Source organism: Ornithorhynchus anatinus, chromosome X3, assembly GCF_004115215.2.
Source record: "Ornithorhynchus anatinus isolate Pmale09 chromosome X3, mOrnAna1.pri.v4, whole genome shotgun sequence".
NCBI classification, from domain to species: Eukaryota; Metazoa; Chordata; class Mammalia; order Monotremata; family Ornithorhynchidae; genus Ornithorhynchus; species Ornithorhynchus anatinus.
Window position 1 is genome coordinate 20,293,163 of NC_041751.1, and position 21,537 is coordinate 20,314,699.

General features: G+C 50.5%; 1 protein-coding gene across 3 annotated transcripts in view; it reads left to right on the forward strand.

Annotated features, from left to right (window-relative positions):
* Nucleotides 1–7,614: 7,614 nt before the first annotated feature.
* CDYL (chromodomain Y like) overlaps nt 7,615–21,537 on the forward strand; it is a 134,042-nt gene continuing 120,119 nt past the window's right edge. For all 3 annotated transcript variants that reach the window (XM_029053993.2, XM_029053994.2, XM_029053995.2), the window contains exon 1: nt 7,615–7,737. In XM_029053993.2, the coding sequence (XP_028909826.1) occupies nt 7,714–7,737 (24 nt within the window). In that variant the 5' untranslated portion in view covers nt 7,615–7,713. The remainder of the gene's footprint in view (nt 7,738–21,537) is intronic.

The following is a 21,537-nucleotide window of genomic DNA, read 5'->3' on the forward strand; positions in this document are numbered from 1 at the left end:
GAGATACAGTTGGGAGGGTAGCTTGGACAGAGTGATGAATGCGAGCTGAGATATAGTGGGAGGAGAGAGTGGAAAAGTAAGAAAGAGAGCCTTGAAGAAGTTCTTTTTTGATGCATAGAAAAACGGATAGCCATTTGAAGGTTTTTGAGGAAGAGAAATGATGAGTTCTGAACAGCATTTTAAGACGATGATCTGAGCAGCGCAATGTAGGCTCGACTGAAGGGAAGAGAGGCTGGAGGCAGAAAAATCAGTAAGGAGGCAGAAGCCGTAACCTATGTAGGAGGTGACAAGGGCTCGGACTAGGGTGGAGGGGAAAAATCCGAGAAAAGAAAACGATAGGACGTAGAGCACAGCTGAATACGGAGAATAGTTGCCGGGAGATTAACAATGTTGGTATTTGTGAAGCGCTTACTATGTCCCGAGCACTGTTCTAAGCGCTGGGGGAGATACAGGGTAATCAGGTTGTCCCACGTGAGGCTCACAGTTAATCCCCATTTTACAGATGAGGTAACTGAGGCACAGAGAAGTGAAGTGACTTGCCCACAGTCACACAACTGACAAGTGGCAGAGCCGGGATTCGAACTCATGACCTCTGACTCCCAAGCCCGTGCTCTTTCCACTGAGCCACGCTGCTTAAAAGATGGACCGAAGTTTCAAGCTCTTGGGATGGGAAGGATCGTGGTGGTGTTGACAATAATGGACAGGTCAGAAGGAGGAATGGGTTTAGGAGGTGAAAATGAGGAAAGCTATTTTGGACCTACAGATCAACCACGTGAAGAGACAGGAGGAAATGTGAGATCAGAAGGTCTAAGTGCCTTATGCTCAGGGAATTTGCCACTTGTCTGTTGGGTACTTCCCACTTAATGTAGTGGATCTTACCCACTGGGTGCTCAATCCTACTATTCTTACTGCTGCGGCTGCTGGTAAGAGGCCACGGCTGGTGAGGTAGATCTGGGAGACATCCTCAAACAGGGGCGAGCTGAAATCCTGCGAGTAGATGAGCTTCCCAAGAGAGTGAGAAGAATAGAGGTCCCAGAACAAAGCCTTATGGGACACCCGTGGCTAAAGGGTGAAGGGAGGATAGTTTTAAATGGAAGTTTGAAGGAAGGGAAGGATCTGGCTTTGGGGGGAAGCTCGGGAGACAGGAGGGGGACCTAATGTTGTGCAGATTTAGCCTGGGCAGAGAAAGGCCTCGACCTGTAGAGGGCAAAAGGGGAGGGTTGCCTTCGGGAGGGGCAAACTGGTGGAAACTGGTGAACCCGTTGATCAGAGTTTAACTCAGGTCCTGGCGCAACCACTAAGGCTTTTGAGCAGGGGAGTGACGGGCTCTAACCGGTGTACTAGAAAGATGATTCAGAGTGATGGCTGTAGGACAATGGGATAAAGTTGGAATAAGGAGATTTACATGAAGGTTGATCCAGCAGATGAAGTATGAAATGACAAGGATGATGGCAGAAATGGAGAAGAGATGAATGGCTGACTCGGTGAGATATTCCAGAAATAAAATCAGCAGAATTTAACGTCTGATTAGCGGAGAGGAGCAAATGAAAGAGAGGAGTCAAAAGATGACAGAGATTTGTGAACAAGAGGCGGGAAGGATCCTGGTTCTGTCATTAGTGAAAGAAAAGTGTGAAGTCTAGGGTGTAGGTGGGAAGATGATCTCTGTTTAATCTGAGATAGCGGTGGATCGGCCAAGAATAGATGTTGGAACCTGAAGTCGACCGTTGGACTTGAGAAAGTGAGAGATTTGGGCTGGAGGTGCAAATTTGGGATCTTTTTGCATTGAGGTGTTAATTGACAACATAGGAGCTATTGAGCTCCTTGAGAGAATGAATCCAGGAAGAGGAGGTGAGGGCCCTGAACCCAGCCTTAAAGAGAAAGGAGAGCAGGAGGTACTAGCGGAGGAGAGAAGGCATAGTTGTAAAGGCAGGAGTTACCAGAATAATATCTAGTCCTTAAAGCCAGGGCCAGAAATGGTTGCAAGAAGGCGACAGTTGAGAATGCAGTAAGTAACGGAAGTCAGAAATAATCAAAATGGATGAGGCGATTGGATTTTCCCTGAAGAAAGTCATCGGAGACCTCACCGAGAACAATCTCTGTATAGTGAAGGGTGAGAAATCCATGTAGAAGAGTTAGGGAGATGGTGGGCAAAGAGGAAATGGAAGCAGCAAACGGTGACAATGTGGATGAGGAGAAAGAACATGAACTAGTTGTTGAAGAAGTACCTAAAGCAAAATCTGATTATGCAGAGTACTGGAAGGAAGGGCAAACAGGAGTAAGGCTGAAATATGAACTATCCAAAACTTGTCTTACCCCTCAGCCTGAGCTATTAATTTATTGGTGAAACTTACCCTGTGAAATAGAGTATAGGAAGCCAGACCATAGGCAGACAGTGACTGGGATGTCATCAATCCCAAGAATGGCCATCTTCTCAAAAGTATAATTTATGAAATCAATATCATCCCATAAGGAGAGCATCTCCGAAAGGCGATTTCCGCCATAATTTCAGAGCGTGTATTCCTCAGTTTTCACTCCCTCAACATTAATCTAGTGTTTTCAGAGTCAGAAATGTTGTCCATGTTGAATTAGCATGTTTTAGAGTAGAGGTTCCTGCCGGTAAGGGACCCGCATGAATAATTATTTTTGTTGTATCCAGCAGAGTACCAGGGATTGGAATGTCCGAAAGAAGACTTTTTTAACGATGCTACTGATAAAATCTGGAGCTGCACTCTTACATGTGTGTCTCTGTCCTTTTAAATTTATTTCTGCCACCGATGGTGTCTGGTTTAGAGTGGGAATTCCTAGAGAGCAAGGACTTTTTTTCTGTATAACTTTTCCTGGTACAGTTCCTTATAAAACGAGTTGTTAACGGTGAACATGTTCCTTCGAGATGTGCTTGGAGTGTCCACCAGTACCATGAACAAAATAGGCATTTAAATGTTTTTAATGATTAGGATGTCAGAATCTGTCACAGATGTCTCCGGAGTGCGGGTTCATTCATTCATTCAATAGTATTTATTGAGCGCTTACTATGTGCAGAGCACTGTACAATTCGGCAACAGATAGAGACAATCCCTGCCCAATGACGGGCTCGCAGTCTAAACGGGGGAGACAGACAGCAAAGCAAAACAGAACAAAACAAAATGAGACAACATCATCAAGATAAACAGAATCAAGGAGACATACACCTCATTAACAAAATTAATAGGGTAATAAATAGTACATACAAATGAGCACAGTGCTGAGGGGAGGAGAGGGGGAGCAGAGGGAAAGGGGCGGCTCAGTCTGGGAACGCCTCCCGGAGGAGGTGAGCTCTCAGTAGGGCTTTGAAGAGGGGAAGAGAGTTAGTTTGGCAGAGGTGAGGAGGGAGGGCGTTCCAGGACAGCGGTAGGATGTGGGCCGGGGGTCAACGGCGGGATAGGCGTGAACGGGGGACGGTGAGGAGGTGAGCGGCAGAGGAGCGGAGCATATGGGGTGGGCAGTAGAAAGAGAGAAGGGAGGTGAGGTAGGAGGGGGCAAGGTGATGGAGAGCTTTGAAGCCAAGAGTGAGGAGTTTTTGTTTCGTGCGGAGGTTGAGAGGCAACCACTGAGGAATCAGTCCAGAGCTGAGCTCGGAAGGATTCGGAGTTGCCCGTTGGAGTGAAGCACGGTGAAGGCTCGAAGCCCTTTTAGACGTGAAACCCAACTTGGTTTGACAACAGCCCCGTTTCCTGTACCTCGTTCTTGATCTCCTCCGCTTCTCTAATTAACACGGGTACGGCTGGGATCGGTAGCGCGTAGGTTCGCGCGCTTTAGCTACTTGGGTTTCTTCGAGTGACTTCTCTGCTCCGTTAGTCGAAAGCTACTCGAGTCCTTTCCTTTCCTTTCTCGGAAGCTCCCCGGGGTCTAGGGACCAAAGAGGGGCCGGCAGGCTTCATCGAATTAACGGATCGGAAGGACCCAACTCTGGGTCTTTTCAGCCCCGCTCGGAAGCTCCCAGCTGATTTTCAACCCCACTTGGGAGCTCCATGATGCGTGAGGCCGGAGTCCCGCTCAGGTAGCAGCGGGGGCCGCGGCGAAACCACGTCTTTACCCACGCGACTGAAAACCCAGCACAACTACGGGGTCGGCCCCCAACGTCTCGTCTGCTCTCTTGGACCGGGAGAGCTTTCTTAAACGTCGCCGGGAGCCCCCCGACTCCCGGCTAACGGGGCGACGGGTCTTATTTCCACATTCTCCGCCGCGGGCTAGAGGGAGTCACCGGGGCATGATGATCACGGTGTTTATTCTAAGCACGGGGGGTAGATGCAAGGTTGTCCCATGTGGGGCTCCCAGCCTCGAGCGCCATTTTAGGGATGGGTAACTGAGGCCCAGAGAAGTTAAGCGGCTCGCCCGAGGTCACCCGGCAGACGAGCGCGTCTTCCGAGCCCTCTTCCGCCGTGGGGTCCTGTGACCTCTCCCCCCGCTCCTCGGCAGACCTCCCGGCCGGTTCCTCCGTTGGTCGTCCAGCACAGAGCTGCCCCGAGCATACCGGCCGCTGCCCTTCCCCGCAAGGGAGCCGGCGTCCCCTTTCTCCACGTCCGTCATGGCCAAGTACCAGCTCCCCTCCCGGGTCGACGGTGCCCAGCGGCTATTCGCCCAACGCTATCTATCGAGCGCCGGCAGCGTGGCTCAGTGGAGAGAGCCCGGGCTCGGGAGTCAGGGGTCACGGGTTCCAATCCCGGGGGAGCCTCGGGCTAGTCGCTTCGCTCCTCTGTGCCCCGGCTCCCTCGTCGGTAAAAGGGGGATGAAGACCGTGGGCCCCACGTGGGACAACCTCATCGCCTTGGCTCTACCCCTCGGCACAGAGGAAGCGCTTAACGAATACCCACATTGGGATGTGCAGGGCACTGTGCTAAGCGCTCGGGAATGTACGATTCGGGCCCGGTGGGAAAGGAACATGGTGGAGGGGGGAGGTTGGAGGGCCCCAAAGCAGGTGGAGGGCGAGGCAGTCGACTCTCTGCGTTCGACTCCGGGAGGCGGCGGCCCCTCCCTCCGCCCAACCCCAACCCACCCCCGCCTAATGAGCATGCCCAGTCGGCCCCGGCGCGCCACATGGAGTTTCGAGGTGCGGATCGGCGTCCCCGGCTCCGGGTTTTCGGAGCGACCGAGAGAGCGATGGGGCCGACGGCCGAAGCTGCCGCCGCAGCGCGGGGCGAGGCCGAAGTTTGTGCTCCGGGAAAACTCCGGATCGCTGCCACTCACCCGACCGACGGACGATCGGCCATAGAGAGCATAAGAAAAAGGAGCTCGTTATCGCAACGGAGGTCGGGGCGACCGGCCGAGTAATAATAATAAACTTGGTATTTGTTAAGCGCTTCCTACGTGCAGAGCGCCGGGGGAGATACAGGGTCATCGTGTTGGCCCACGTGAGGCTCACAGTCTTCACCCCCATTTTAATAATAACGTTGGTATTCGGTAAGCGCTTCCTATGTGCAGAGCACTGTTCTAAGCGCTGGGGGAGATACGGGCTCATCGGGTTGGCCCACGTGAGGCTCACAGTCTTCATCCCGTTTTAATAATAATTCTGGTGTTTGTTAAGCGCTTCCTATGTGCAGAGCACTGTTCTAAGCGCTGGGATGAGATACAGCCTTCATCCCGATTTTCCAGATGAGGTAACGGAGGCCCAGAGAAGCGAAGGGACTCGCCCACCGTCCCCCAGCTGACGAGTGGCGGGGCCGGGATTCGAACCCATGGCCTGACTCCCAAGCCCGGGCTCTCTCCAAATTTTCCAGATGAGGTAACCGAGGCCCAGCGAAGCGAAGTGACTCGCCCACAGTCACACACAGCTGCCGAGTGGCAGAGTCGGGATTGGAACCCATGACCTCTGCCTCCCCAGCCCACGCTCTCTCCACAGAGCCGCGCCGCTTCTCTCCCGTCGGTATCTGTGAAGCGCTGGCGAGTTGCCGAGCACTGGCCCAAGCGCCGGGGTGGATACGGGGCGATGAGGTAGTCCCACGGGGGGCTCCCGGACTTCATCCCCGTTTTGCAGACGAGGGAACCGAAGTCCAGGGAAGTGAAGCGACTCGCCCCAAGTCACGCAGCTGGCAGGTGGCGGGGCCGGGATTAGAACCCCTGCCCTCCGACTCCTAAGGCCGGGCTCCCGGCGCAGCGTGACCGGGGCCTCATTTGCAAAGAGGACCGTGGGAGACGACGACGAGCGGAGGGGAGGGGTTCGGCACGTCTCGGCGTGGCTGGCGGCCCGCCGTCTTTCCGAAGTGCCCGCGACCCTCACCTAGCCACTCTCCCCGAGAGGTCCCCGCGCACGTTACCCCCGCCATTTCATTCGTTCCTTCAATAGTATCTATTGAGCGCTCACTCTGCGCGGAGCACCGTACTAAGCGCTCGGAATGGACAATCCGGCGACAGAGAGAGAGACCATCCCTGCCCACCGACGGGCTCATTCGTGCAGTAGTATTTATTGAAACCTTACTATGTGCAGAGCACTGTACTAAGCGCTTGGAATGGACAAGTCGGTTTCGGGCTCGCAGTCTGGCTTTCTAGTGTCGCCAATCGAATCCCTCCTCCCCTCCCGCCCGTCCATCTCCTTGCCCCTTCGGACTCATCTTTCTCCCCCTTCCTCCTCCCGTCTTCCCCGGGTCTTTCGGCCAGACCCCGAGAAGGCAACCCGCTCGGTGCCCGGGAGCGGGGGGGCCCCGTCGCCCGGTCCGGGGAAGCGGAAAGAGTCCCCGGGGCGGAAACCGGCCGCCCTCCGGGCCGCCGGTGGCCTAGCTGACGGCTCGGTGAAAGAGAGTGATACTTTGCCCCGGGCTCCACCTCCCCCCCCTTCCTCTCCCCCCCTCCTCTTCCGTGCTCGGCTTCTTCCCCTTGGGGCTCGGTTTCCGAATTGAACCCGCCGCTCGGTTCGGCCTTCTTCCCCTTCTCCTCCTCCTCCTCCTCCTCCTCCTCCTCCCCCCCCTCCCCTTCTCCTCCTCCTCCTCCCCCCCTCCCCTTCTCCTCCTCCTCCTCCTCCTCTCCCCGCCCCCTCCCACTCCCCCTCTTCCGGAGGCTCCGAAAACCCGGAGAAGTGGAGCTCTCCACCCTGGAACGCCGATGTGTCTCCGGTGGTCACACTGGGCATGCTCAGTAGGCCGGGGCAGGTTCGGGTCGCAAGGAGGAAGCCTTTTGCGCTCCACCGGAGAGGGGGAGCCGGGGAGCCGGGGAACCAGCCAGCCGGACTCCTCCTCCTTCTCCTTCTCCTTCTCCGCCGCCGCCGCCGGAGCCGGAGCGTACGGGCCCAGCGGCCGCCGCCCCCAACGCCGCCACCCCCGGGCAGCGCGGGGAGCGATGAGAGCCGGCCGGGCCGGGGAGTGAACGAGGAGGGCGAGTTGCGCAGCTGCTCTTGCGCACAGCCCAGCGCCCCCGCCGCCGCCGCCGCCCCCCCCGGATCCGCACTGGCATTGGAGTGCGAGGACCTCGTCCTGAGCTCCCGGGCGGCGGAGAGGAGGAGGAGGAGGAGGAGGAGGAAGAGGAGGAGGAGGAGGAAGCGGAGGCCACGCAGGGACCCGAGTGAAACAAAAGTGTCGATCGGAGGGCCCCGGGGGCGGCGGCGGCGGCGGCGGCGGCGACCCCGGCTTTCCCCTTCTCCCCCTCCCGCCCCCTCCGGCCACCCCCTCTTCTTCCTCGTCCTCCTCAACTCTGCCGGGGACGCTCCTCCACCGGGGACGCTCCTCCACCCCGCGCCGGCCGCCCACCATGGCTTCCGAGGAGCTCTATGAGGTACCGTACCGCCACCCCCGGACCTCCCGACCCCGCTCCCGCCCGCACTTGCTTCGGCCCCCGCCGCCCCTGGCCGCAGCCCTCTCTCCTCGCCCTTCCCCGGCGCGCTGGCTCCGCTGGCCGGTCGATGGGGCTCGCCCCCCTTCCCGTCTTTCTGGGTCTGGCCGCCGCCTTCCTCTGCCTTCCTCTGCCTTCCTTCGCCTTCCTTCTCCCTCCTTCCCTCCCTTTCTCCCCCCGCCCCCGAGCGGCCGATCCCCGGACGGGAAATGCGTGCGGGAAGACGGGGAAGTGTTCGGATCGCTCTGTGCCGCATTCGATCTGGAGATGTGCGCGGACCGGGAGGGCAGGGCAGGGCAGGGCAGGGCAGGGCAGCGCAGGGCGGCCGGACCGGGCCGGGCCGGGGACGGGAGGGGACGGGAGGGAAGAGGCCCGCACACGGAGGGGGAGGGGGAGGGGAGGAGGGAGGAGGGAGGACGGTCGCCGGAGGGGGCGGCCAAGAAGAGGGGGAGCGGTGCCGACACTAGACGACTGGACGACACGGACTGCCCGAGCGCACCTGGCGGCGGCGGGCGGCGGGCGGCGGGCGGCGGGGGGCTTCCCGGGGACCAGGGTCCCCCCGGCGTGGATGGCGATTTTCCCCGTACGGCCGGCCTGCCGAGCGGGCGGGACGGGGCGGGGCGCGGGGTGCAAAGTTGCGCCTTGAAAATGCCCCGGCTCGGCCACATGCTCGAATCCGCCCAGCCCATCGGCGGTCGAGCCGGGACGTTCATTCGAAAAGGAACCCTGCGGGGCCGGCGCCCCCCGGGACTGCTAGGCGACCCCGTTCCCTCCCCCCACTTTCTTCCCCCCACCCCCCGTTTCCCTCTCCCCCACGCCGCGCCCCTACTTCCACGCCTCGGTCAACTTCCTTCTTGTTTTTAGAAGTAGATGTCTCCGAGAATACGGAAGACCCATTCGTCCGACAGCTTCTGGCGTCCACGGGGGAGCCGGGTGGTGGTTGGCGATTCCGAGCGGCGGTCCGTCGCCGGTCGATGCCTCGTGGAGGTTGCTTTTCCGAGACGCTCGGAGGGGGACCTCCAAGTCCGGGAGCCTTTCCGGGGCGCCCTTCGAGAGACGCGGGTACCCGGCGTCGAGCGCTTCGCCGGACCGCTCGTCGGCTTCTCCCCGATAGCGGGAAGAGGTCCGTCTGCTGGGATGCGTCTGTTATTTCCCCTAACGGAGCTTGCGGGGGAGAGGCTCTTTTAATAATATTGGTATTTGTTAAGCGCTTACTATGTGCGGAGCACTGTTCTAAGCGCCGGGGTAGATACAGGGTGATCGGGTTGTCCCACGTGAGGTTCACAGTCAATCCCCATTTTACAGATGAGGGAACCGAGGCTCAGAGAAGCAAAGTGACTTGCCCACAGTCACACGGCTGACAAGTGGCAGAGCCGGGATTCGAACTTCTGACTCCCAAGCCCGTGTTCTTTCCACTGAGCCACTCTTTTAGGAGAACGGAAGCGTCCCGTGGCCTCCAGAAACTCTTAGATGCCACGATCGCTATTGCTGTTCCAACGAGATCGTCCGCCCGACGCAAGGCGGGCATCGTTCTCCCCCCCCCCCCCCCACCCCCCACCCGACCTGCAACGAAGCCTTTCTCTCGAACCCAAACTGGAGGGATCCGTTTATGACTGCCCGGATCAGCTTTGGTTCTCTTGTTCCCGTGGGCGCTCGGCGTCCTTACCGACAGTCGCGGTTCGTGACGTCGATTGAACTCGTTGGGCACGCGCCGCGGGCAGAACTTCACGGGTCCGGGAGAGATCTCACGTAGGGTACTCGGAAGCGTGGCGATGTTGACGATTCCAAAATGTGCAGCCGAGTCACCGTTGGTCTAGACTTGATTCGCGAGGGACAGTCGTCGATTCGAGTTTGGGGAGGAATTAGCCCCGGGTCTCCCGTTCCTCCGATAAGCGCCGCTTTCGGCTGCCGGAAGTCGTTTGTGTTGAAATTACGGCTGTCAAATGGCTGGATAGATTTTGCGGGATAGTTTTACCTGTCGGGCGGGAGGGACCCACCTGTAGGAGCCAGGCAGCATTTCGACCTATTCCATTGTGACCGCAGCAGTCTTCATCTGCAAGGCGTGTGCCGTAGAAGGGTCTTCCACTGTAGCGGAGGAGTCTCGAGTACTGAATTCTAAGGAACCTAGAAGGTGCTCTGTAGAGTCTCACGACTGGCCTGTAGAAGAGAAGACCGGGATGGAACTGAAAGAGATCCCACGTGAGATCACTCACGGAGACCTTCAGGGTTCTGCAAGCGGATTGCCCTGAAGCTAGAATGGAAGTTTCAGTTTTCAAAACCCAGGGTAAAGGTTCATTGTTCTGTAGCATCCTCCTGGAAGACATGCCTCCGAATTAATGATTACTGTCCTTGCCTTTGAGGAAAAGTCCTCAGGGATATGTGGATGCCTTAATTTTAAAAATGGAAGTAACCCATTAAGAGGGAGAGGCTGCAGGAGTTAAGAGAAATACAGGTTAGCAGTTTCTCAGGGTTGGAGCGAGGCCGAGGGGGTGCGAGGGGTAATGAAAGGTAGAGTGACCAGCCTGTTCTCATTCATTTGGGCAGGAGATTGTTTTCTCTTGGCAAAGAGGACTTGTCTACCACACTATAAAACTAAGACCTGTCTACGGAGTAAGGATGTAACTAACATAAGATTGAGACATTCTGACAATGGGTAAGCAAGTTGGCCAGATTGTACCAGCTCTGCGTCTCCTGTATTTTTCCATGGAACTGTTCTAGTGGACTGAAAATACTTAAGTAATAAAGGGCATAACTAAAAAAGCACAAGCAGAAAGAAAATTGAAGTTTTCTCCACTGCTCCCATGAATTGGGCATGTGGTGTTAATTATGGACGAGCGAAGCCAAACAAGTGACATTCTCAGTCTTTGGAAATTAGTGGAAGAGTCATGGAAAGCAGATCCCGGACGTTTAGTCCTATATGCCCTGTGAATCTGGAGGAGATGCGTCGAAAGTGGAAGACCTGGTGTAGGACTCTATTGTATGGGTTTAAGTCGGTCTGCCGATGGTATTTATTGAACGCCTGCTGTCTGCAGAGTAATTGGGAGAGTACAGTAGAGTTGGTAGACACGATCCCTACCCATAAGGAACTTACAGTCTAGGGGGGGAGACAGAGAAAATTGTAGAGAGGGGAAGTGGCACAAGTGTACTTCCGTGCTGTGAGCGTCCTGAAGGGATATGTCCCCGAGTGCATAGGTGACATAAGAGGGCAAATAGGATGGGGAAATGAGGGCTTACTTGGGGAAGGTCTCTTGAGGAGGTACACTTTTAGTAGGGCTTTGAAGATAGGGAGAGCGGCGGTCCATAGGATGTGAAAGGGAGAGAGTTCGGGGCCAGCGGAGGGCATGGGCAAGGGGTTGGGGCGAGACAGATGAGATCAAGGTTTGAGGAGTAAGTTGACAGAGGAGTGAAGTGTGCAGGCTGAGTCATAGGAGGTTAGCGAGGTAAGGTAGGGGGAGAGCTGATTGATTTAAAGCCTGTGGTATGGAGTTTCTGTTTGATGCAGAGATGGATGGGCAACCAATGGAGATTTTGGAGGAGTGGGGAGATGTAGACCGAATGGTTTTGTGTGTTTTGGGGGTGGGTGGCGGGTGGGGAGGGTGATGATCCAGGAAGTAGAGTGAAGTGTGGACTGGAGAGACGGGAGGCAGGGAGGTCAGTGAGGAGGGTGATGTAGTAATTAAGGAGGGATATAAGTGTTTGGATCAGAGCGGTAGATGTCTGGATGGACAGATTCTAGAGTTGTAAAGGTAGAACCGTCAGATTGGGTGATGTCGAATGTGCGGGTTGAATGAGAGATATAAGTTGTGGCTAATGCCAGCGTTATGGGCATGTGAGGCAGGGAGGACTTTGTCTACGGTGATGGGAAGGTCTAGGGGAGGCCAGGGTGAGGGTGGGAAGATGAGCAGTTCTCTTTTGGATGTCTTAAATTGGAGGTGTCGGAGGGGCATTCAAGTACAGATGTCCCGAAGGCAGGAGGAAATACTGCAGAGAAGGAGAGAGATCAGGGCTGGAGAGGTTGATTCGAGAATCATCTGTGTAGAGATGGTAATTGAAGCCCTGGAAACTATTTGAGTTCTCCAAAAACATTTGTGTGGACAGGGAATAGGAGGGGACCCAGAACCGAGCCTTGAGGGACCCCCGTAGTTAGGGGGCTGGAAACAGAGCAGCCCGCAAAAAGCACTGAGGAGGAGCAACAAGAGAGACTGGAGAAGGACCGGGACGAGCTCAGAATCAGTGGAGATGAGGTTAGATAGTATTTCTTTCCAGAAGCGGGTGGTCTACGGCGTTGAAGGCAACCGAGAGGTTGAGGAGGATCCGGTTGGAGTGAAAGCCACTGGATTTGGCCAGAAGGGGGTCGTTAATGACTTTAAAGAGGGCACTTTCCACAGAGTGGAGGGGATGGAGGCCAGACTGCAGGGGGTCCGGGAGAGAATCGTGGAGGTGGTGGGTGTGGGACAGCTCACTCTAGCAGTTTGGCGAGCAGTGGTAGGAGGGAGATGGGGCGATAACTGGAGGGAACCGTGGGGTGAAGGGAGGGTGTTTTAGAACAGGGAATCCGTGACCGCGTTTGAAAGCAGTGGGAAAGGAGCAGTTTGAGAATGAATGGTTGAAGAGGGAAGAAGGGACGAGGCAAATGTTTAGCAAGGTGCGAAGGGATGGAGTCAGGTGCAGACAGAGGGAGTAGTTTCTATGATGAGGCATAAGATCTCCTTTTCCTTTCTTCTTTTAGAGATGTTCAGTTCTTCTAGTCTGTTTGCTCCACTTTTAGGTATTTTTTAACACTACATAATGTTTATCATTTAAAAGGGGATCACTTTTAAAACCCGTGTTCTTGTGTACTTACCTTCCAAAAGGTAGTGCTGGGTCCTTGTTTTCCATAACGACGCAGGATATCACAAGCTTATGAGTTGATGATGCTGTGCGTATCCAGTTTATGATTTGGGTGAAAGGTGGGGGCTGATAGTCTCCCTGGAGAATCTTAGTTACAGGGTTTATCTGTGTTAATATTAAGGTGTGGTATGTATCCTTGTAATTATTGCTGGGGAGGATGGTTACATTTAGTGGAATAATGCTAAGATCACAAATCAAATAACTTGCACTTTAATGTTCAAAAAAAGGTGGCATTTGGAAGGAAGCACTTAAGTTGAAATCACTTGGGGAGAGTTTATAGCATCAAAACATTTATGCTCACTCCAGTGTACTGTGGTTAGCTTTTGAGGTGGTATGGGGAAGAATGCTTCACAGTGGTGTTTTGTGTGTTTAGGGGGACTTTTGCAATCTGATTGTTTCAAATAGTTTCAAACCTCTTTTTGTCTTTATTTTATAGTCATTTAACTTATTTTTACCTCCGGGTTTTCCTAAGGCCACAAGCTGATTCATTTCTGTTTTCGTAGATCCAAACCCTTGAGTTTTATCAGGGGACATGGCTTGTAAGCTCCTTGTGAGCAGGGAATGTGTCTCTCAACCGTGTTATATTGTACTCTCCCAAAAGCTCGGTCAGTGCACCGCACACAGTAAGAGCTTGGTAAATGTGATTGATGTCCCAAACCAATCACACTTCCCTCTAGTAAGATGTAATGTGCCCTTTCTTTCATTTTGACACCCCTCTGTCGTTTTCTGTGAGTTTGTTATTATGCTCTATGTTGTATTCCACATTTTCTAAACATTTTTTAAGCCCTTTCATTCATGTTAACCTTTTAAGTCTATTCCTTCAAGCGCTTAGCACAGTGCTCTGCACTCAGTAAATGCTCAATAAATAATAATGTAAATTATATTAATGTCCATCTCCCACTTCCCATGCCCCCCCTTGCCTGAGACTAGTGTTGGTATTTGTTAAGCGCTTACTATGTGCCGAGCACTGTTCTAAGCGCTGGGGTAGACACAGGGGAATCAGGTTGTCCCACGTGGGGCTCACAGTCTTAATCCCCATTTTACAGATGAGGTAACTGAGGCACCGAGAAGTTAAGTGACTTGCCCAAAGTCACACAGCTGACATGTGGCCGATCCGGGATTCGAACCCATGACCTCTGACTCCAAAGCCCGTGCTCTTTCCACTGAGCCATGCTGCTTAGCTCATTGTGGGCAGGGAGCCTGTCAGCCATTCATTCATTCATTCGTTCAATAGTATTTATTGAGTGCTTATGATGTGCAGAGCACTGTACTAAGCGCTTGGAATGTACAAATCGGTAACAGAGACAGTCCCTGCCCTTTGACGGGCTTACAGTCTAATCGGGGGAGATGGACAGACAAGAACAATAGCAATAAATAGAATCGAGGGGATGAACATCTCATTAAAACAATAGCAAATAAATAGAATCAAGGCGATGTTCATTTCATTAACAAAATAGGGTAATGAAAATATATACAGTTGAGCAGATGAGTACAGTGCTGAGGGGATGGGAAGGGAGGGGGGAGAAGCAGAGGGAAATGGGAGGGAAAAGAGGGTTTAGTTGCGGAGAGGTGAAGGGGGTCGGGAGAGGGAGTAGAGGGAGAAGGTATTGCACTCCCCCACGTGGAAGCTCAGTAAAGACCGTTGATCGATAAGGGTGACAAATTAGGCTAAAATAATTGCATAATCTAAACAATTTCTTTTCGAGACTCTTCATCTTCTCCTGTTTAACTGAGGGTAGCCCACAAGGTTCATTTCTGGGTCTTCTACTCCTCCTCTTCTACCTTCATCGGTTCTTTAAAAATGCAGTTTTAGTTCAGGTACTTTCTAGATTCTAAATGAAAAAGAGATGTTCACTAACTAACTGCTAACATACTCAGTTAACGGCATCCTCACTCAAACCGGACCTATTACTCTTACTGATTGAGCTGACTGGGTGAATTGCCAGCAGTCGTCTTCACTGAAGTCAAGGGGTAAGAGAGTGAAGCAGCCTCAAGCCTCAAACAGCAGTGGTTTTGGGTAGTGAGAGAGGAAAAATGATCCTGGATTCCTCTCGCATCAGTTTAACCCCAGCTTAGTGACTTCCATCTCCCAAACTCCAAGCTCTGAGCTCCAAACACAAATATTCTTCTTTCCCATCTTTGCAAAGACATTTCCAACAGTAATGCTTTCTTTATATTGCTGATGGGCAGGTGGAGGTGAGCTTGAGAAAATAAGGAATGCCAAATCGAGTCAGTCGAGTGGTTCACCAAACCTAGGGTCATCAAAGGATTCTTGAAGGTGCATCCTTGACATCTCCCTTTATGAGGAAGAATAGAAAAACTCAATTCTTCAAGCATGAGGGAGGCAGCCAAAGAAGCTAAGTTGCAAAATGGCCTTGGTCACAGATGTTGAGGCGGAAGAAGGTGGACCACCAATAACTTGAAGCCAGCTTGCCATCTCCTTAATTGGCAGTTTGGGGAGAGGTGGTTGAAAGTAGAAGAGCAAGCTTCCAATTGGTCCAAATATAGGAATCAGGACCTTAAAGGGGAAGAAACTAAGTTTCAGCTCTGCCCAATTAGAGGGAGAGGAAGAGTGAAGAAGTGTTTTCTCCCTAGCCAAAGCAAACTTTGTACCCCATCCAGATAGCCTCAAATTCTGAATTAAATAGGAGCCAAATGAAAGAAGGCTTAAGGTAAGTTATAGTTTGTGTCTTTCCAGTGCTTGTGGATGTAATAGAGTATAGGCAGGGCTTAACAAAATGTTGACTCAGTTTGATAGTCTACAAAATTACCTTCTCAGATGCTTTCTGTCTTTCCCTTTTTGTTCTATTTTAGGTTGTTTGTTTTAGTTTATTTGATATCTTATCTCAATATCTCTCTCCTTACAGCTGCCGTATTTGCTAATTACACACAGGAGTACCTCCTTGTCAATCTTGATTTTTTTTTCAGTGTCACTTGTTGATCCCTGGTTATAAGCTTGTAAAAACTGTCAAAATAGCTCTTTAGACTGTACCTGTTGAATCAAGGGAGATACGATAAACCAGCCAAAAAGTAGCGTTGTTCAGAAAGTGGAAGTTCATATTAAAGGACCTTTAGTTTAGCATTTGCTAGCTACAATAGCAAGTAGAAACTTGGAGTAAATATTTTATTTATTTTAGACACCAAGGCTGTTTTTCAATACCTTGAAAATAAAGCCAACCCAATTTGCTTCATTCCTCTGAGGAGGCTCAGTCGAAGCTCACAGTCACTCAGATAATTTCAGATCACAAACACCCCAGTTCTTGGGATTTTAGTACCTGGACTTTGTTACCACTGAAAGTTGTGCAGAAGGAAAACATGACTAGGTTTAAGAAGGTTTTAAATGCAGTTATGGACTAGAGGTACATAATAGACAACTAAAGGGAAAAGTTGGGTTTAAGAATATGTAAGATGGGTGCTGAGTGCTTAGGTGAGTGTTCTACACACAGTAAGCACTCAAATACTACTTTTTTTGCTTTCTTTTTTTTAAAGGCACTTGTTCAGCACTTATTATGTACCAGGCACTGTACTAAGCACTGAGGTGGATACAAGCAAGTCGGGTTGGACACTGTCCTTGTCCCACGTGGGGCTCACAGTCTCAATCCCCATTTTACAGATGAAGTAACTGAGGCACAGAGAAGTGAAGTGCCTTGCCCAAGGTCACCCAGCAAAATGGAGGAGCCAGGATTATAACCCATGACTTTCTGACACCCAGGCCCATACTCTGTCCACTACACCATAACCAGGTTGGACACAGTTTCTGTCTCACAACCTGGGGCCCTGAGTCCAAATAGGAGGAACTAGAATTTAATCCCCATTTTAGAGATAAGGGGATTAAAGCTCAGAGAAGTGAAGTGACTTGTCCTAAATCACACAGCAAAATGGAGGAGCCAGGATTATAACCCAGGTCCTCTGACTCCCAGGCCAGTGCGTGTTTCACTAGGCCACGCTGATTGTGCTCTAACTCTGAAGACCTGTAATGCTATTCTTGGGAGCACCTTTTGGAGGTCAGTGCTGTAGACAAATATGGGACAGGATAGACTGGTTGTTCTGAACCAGTAAGGCGTTTCTTATGCTCTTATCATTGTCATCGGCTCTGTCTTATCTGTTTGACTTTTAATATTTGTATGTTAGCTAATGGAAGAAAGAGACCTGTAATTTTTGGTGCTTAAAATCATCTGCGCTACAGCGGGGTTGTGTACCTCAAAAATCTGGCTGTTATTGGGAGTGGCTTTGTCATGGGCTATTCATGGCACTTATGTATGTATCTGTGAATTATATGTTGTGAAATATCTATATTAATGTCTGACTCCCCCTCTAGACTGTAAGGTCATTGTGGGCAGGCAGTGTACTCTGTTGTACCGTCCCAAATGCTTAGAACAGTGCTCTGCATACAGTGAAGACTCAGTAAATACCACTGATGATGATGATGTTTTCCCACAGACTTATTTGATTGACATCTCTTCCAGAACCTCTGGAAATATGATATAAAATTGCTCTATTTGCTCTAGGCAGTTAAAATAACTGTCATAGAATTGTTATTTAATCTTGGTTACATTCAAAGCGTAACATTACAACATTAAATGAGGAGTTGCAGTGCAACCGTGAGTCTTTGCAAGCGGCTGCAGAAGTAGAAACTCTCTCTTTTTGGGGTTTTATGATGTAGTGAATTTGCCCATTTTAGGCGGTTCTTCATAAAGTACCTTGTACAGACCAACTCCTGAACACCTCTGCATACCTTTAAATTCCCTTCTCCATCAGCACCCGCAATCGTTTTGTTTTTTAAAAATCAATGATTGGGAAGCAGTGTGGCCTACTGGAAAGAGCGGGGGCCTGGGAGTCAGAGGACGTGAGTTCCAATCCTGGCTTTGCCATGCGTCTGCTGTGTGACCTCGGGCAAATCACTTAACTTCTCTGTGCCTCAGTTACTTCATCTGTAAAATAATCTGTAAAATGAGGATTCGAACTGAGCACCACTTGGGACAGGGACTCTGTCCAACCTGGTTATCTTGCATCTACCCTAGCACTTAGAACAGTGCTTAGCACACAGTAAGCGCTTAACAAGTGCCACAATTATCATTATTATCATCAGTTCATCCATTTGCGTGAAAACTGATGCAAGATTTCCAAAGTCCTAAATTTTAGGACTGAAGCTACTTCAGTTCTGCATCTCTTTCTTTTTTCCATCAGCACCCACTCCCTTGGAGAACTCATTCGCTCTCATGGCTTCAGCTACCATCTCTGTGCGGATTATTTCCCATTTCCACATCTCCAGTCCTGACCTCTGTCCTCTCCAGTTTCGCATCTCCTCCCGTTTCCAGGACGTCTTTACTAGGATGGTTTGCCAACACTCAAACTCGGCGTGCCCAAGACAGAACTCCTCATCTTCCACGGCCGTCCCCTGACTTTCCCGTCACTGTAGACACATCACCGCCGTACGATTGATTGTGATTGATACGTCACCTATTCCGGTATCTTGGACAGCGCATTAGATTGTCAAAGTTTGATGAGGTGTTCTTTGGACAGGTCTCCAGAATGAGTCGCAGTTAACTCCTCAACATTTGAAACCCTCTTAAAATCACATTTCCTCCAAAAGGCCTTTCCTGATTAGGTCCACACTTCCTCTACTTGTCCTCCCCTCTGCATCGCCTTGGCACTGGGCTTCATACCCCTTAAACATTTTAATAAGCTCCCTGTAGGCAGGGAATGTGCTTGCCAACTCTATTGTACTCTCCCAAGAGCTTAGGACAGTGCTCTCCGCTTAGTAAGCGCTCAATAAGTACCACGGATGGGTTGATAGAATCTTTAATTTTGAAATGAGGTTGCCTCCCTGGTTTCATAATTTGTCCAGTTGCCCGCTCAGGGGACTCTTCTGTGGCTTGAAAATCTAACAGAAACTGTGGACCGAGCTTTCTTCATCTAAGATCCATTCTCAGCCCAGGTGCGGAGGAGCTGGAGGAGGGATTTCCTTAGGGATTTACCTGTTCACGTAGCCGACATAGCCTTTGTGGAGGATAAGACATCAAAACAGCATAAATATAATTTGTATGTCATGGGAGGCTGTGTTGCGAGGTGGTTTAACCTGGGGTACGATATCAAACAATACAAGATGTAGCCCCAGGTTGGATGTATCAGGAGGTGGTGGTAACCCAGTCTAGATAAGGTATCAGACGATATCGGCCGTATTCTCTGGACTGGTTGTATTGTGGAGTCGCTGTTCCTTGGGGTAGGTAGTATTCTAAAGGATCGCCTTCCCTTTGCCACCGTTACTAATGTACGTGTCTCAACACCCGCAAATAGAAGCATCCGATCAGGTCTGTCGTATGTCGTTATTTGACAAGTAGATTATAAAGAAGGATTTCCACGGCAGAGGTTGTAGCATTGAAAGCTGGAAAAAAGCCATTGTGCGACAAGGGATCAGAAAGTTAATGGGCAGTGGTCTTTGTATTGCCCGGTAAGAGCTTCAAACATAAACTTGTAAGAACTGACACCCCATTATAATGTTCTTAAGACTTTCTTCCCGCCCGCCCGCCCCCCCCCCCATACTTGTTTAGGATTTTAATGCAGGTATTTCTTACCGTGCTTTCTCACTTTGAGCTTAATTTGGTTTTGCAAAACAGGCAAAGGTTACCTTGACTCGAGCACCTCACCTATTGGTCTCTTTCCCTATCCCCTAAGCTTTGAATTATTTGGAGTGATTTGAATTGAGATTAAAACCCCAATTTCAACATCATTTGGCATTACCTAATGCGACATCTCTAATAAGTTAGCACAAGGTGTATTTTTTGCGAGGTACATTTATGTGTGAAAATATTTTGAAAATGAGATATATACAGATGTACACGAAAAAGTCTTCAAAGCCTTTTATTGGCACATGTTTACACTGCTATTTGGTCTTGTCACTTTTGTGTTTTTTTTTCCATTGTTTTGGTCAATTTGGGGGCCTTGGGGTCCTAGCTCAGGGTCCAGTCACTAGCATAATGTCATGGAGGAGCAGTTAGACCTGAATCAATGGATCAATCATCGGTATTTATTGAGTGCTTCTATGTGCAGAGCACTGCTCTGAGTGCTTGGGAGAGTGCAGTATAAGTGAGATTAGCAGAGCATTCCCTGCCCGTAATGAGTTTACGGTCTAGAGGATGAGCATACAGTCTAGAGGAGTTTAAGGCTAAATAGATTACTACACTTCTGTAGGGCACTGATTGCTGAACTGCTTATTTTCTGATGCACTCTATGCAGCCAAAATACTAAGGCCATGCAGTGACTAGCTTCACTAGAGATAGAAAGCCCCCACGGGAACCTCCAAAACAAGATTACACCAAAAACCTTGGAGCGAGGGCCCCCTTTTATATCTATCCCTACGAATGAATGAAATCGAGACTGTGAGCTCCTCATGGGCAGGGAATGTGTCCACGAACTCTTATCGTTTTGTACTCTCCCAAGCGTTTAGTACAGTGCTGTGCGTACGGTAAGTGTTCAATAAATACCACTGAGCGAATGAATGGTGTCTGCTCCTCCAAGGGACGTTTACCAGGCAGATGTCAAGACTGGGGATGCGATCATCTGATCAATAGAAACAGTTTTTTGGAAAAAAGATTCAATGATCATTTGCTTGTAGCACAGGAAATGATGCATCAGTAACACTTTTCCCTTTTCAGCTCTTCCTGAGCATAAAAGAAGTCTGTGACATCATATGCTGCTATGGCCGACAAGGCCCAGAGATAGCCCGGATCCAACCAGGGGTTTTTACTCCTCACGGCAAGAAAATTCAGAGTCCCATTATCCACACCACTGATGCCCTCAGCACTGTGCTCATTTGTATATATTTTTATTACCCTATTTATTTTGTTAATGAGGTATACATCCCCTTGATTCTATTTATTGCGATTCAGTTGTCTTGTTTTTGTCCGTCTCCCCCGATTAGACTGTAAGCCCGTCAATGGGCAGGGATTTTCTCTATCTGTTGCCGAATTGTACATTCCAAGTGCTTAGTACAGTGCTCTGCACATAGCGCTCAATAAATACTATTGAATGAGTGAGTGAATGATCCACCCCTGCAAAGCAGAGATAGGTACTGAAAAATATCATGAACCACACGCACTCTGAAGCGCGGTTTGGTTTCAGACCCAAGTGTAGCAAGATTAACTTGATCTTCTCGAAGTGACAGATTCAGAAGACCTCTGTAATGGCTTTTTACACTTCACATTCGACACCGTCGGTGGAGTCGGGGGTTTGCAGCTGCCGAGCAAACTTGACTGCCTTGAGGAGCAGTGTGGCATAGTGGTTAGAGCACAGGCCTAGGAGTCAGAAGGTCATGGGTTCTAATCCCGGCTACACCACCTTTCTGCTCTGTGACCTTGAGCAAACCCCTTAATTTCTCCGGGCCTCAGTTTCCTCTTCTGCAAAATGGGGATTCTATAGTTGTTCTCCCTCCTCCTTAGACTGTGATTATCATGTATCTACCCCCAGCACTTTGTACAGTGCTTGGCACATATTGAGTGCTTAACAAATGCCACAATTATTTTATACCTCGTAAATCTGTCATTGTAGATAACTCTACTTCATAGGAATTTACCTTTTAATACACTTTTACACTAGTATCTTTTGGCAGTTCATGATGCTGCAGCAGATTTGTATTTTAGTTCAGGAAAGATCAGTTTTGGGAGTGGGATTCAAGAGGTTAAATTTAGCTGGAAAACCTAGTTATTTTACTGGGAATTTAAGTACAATCCGAAAGTATAGTTGTCTAGTTGAATTAGCTGGAAATGCCAGAATTTTGAGATTTTTCAACAATTAAAATTTGTATTCTAGAAAATTAATCTCCTCCAACTACAGATATTTAAGTGACCAAATAAT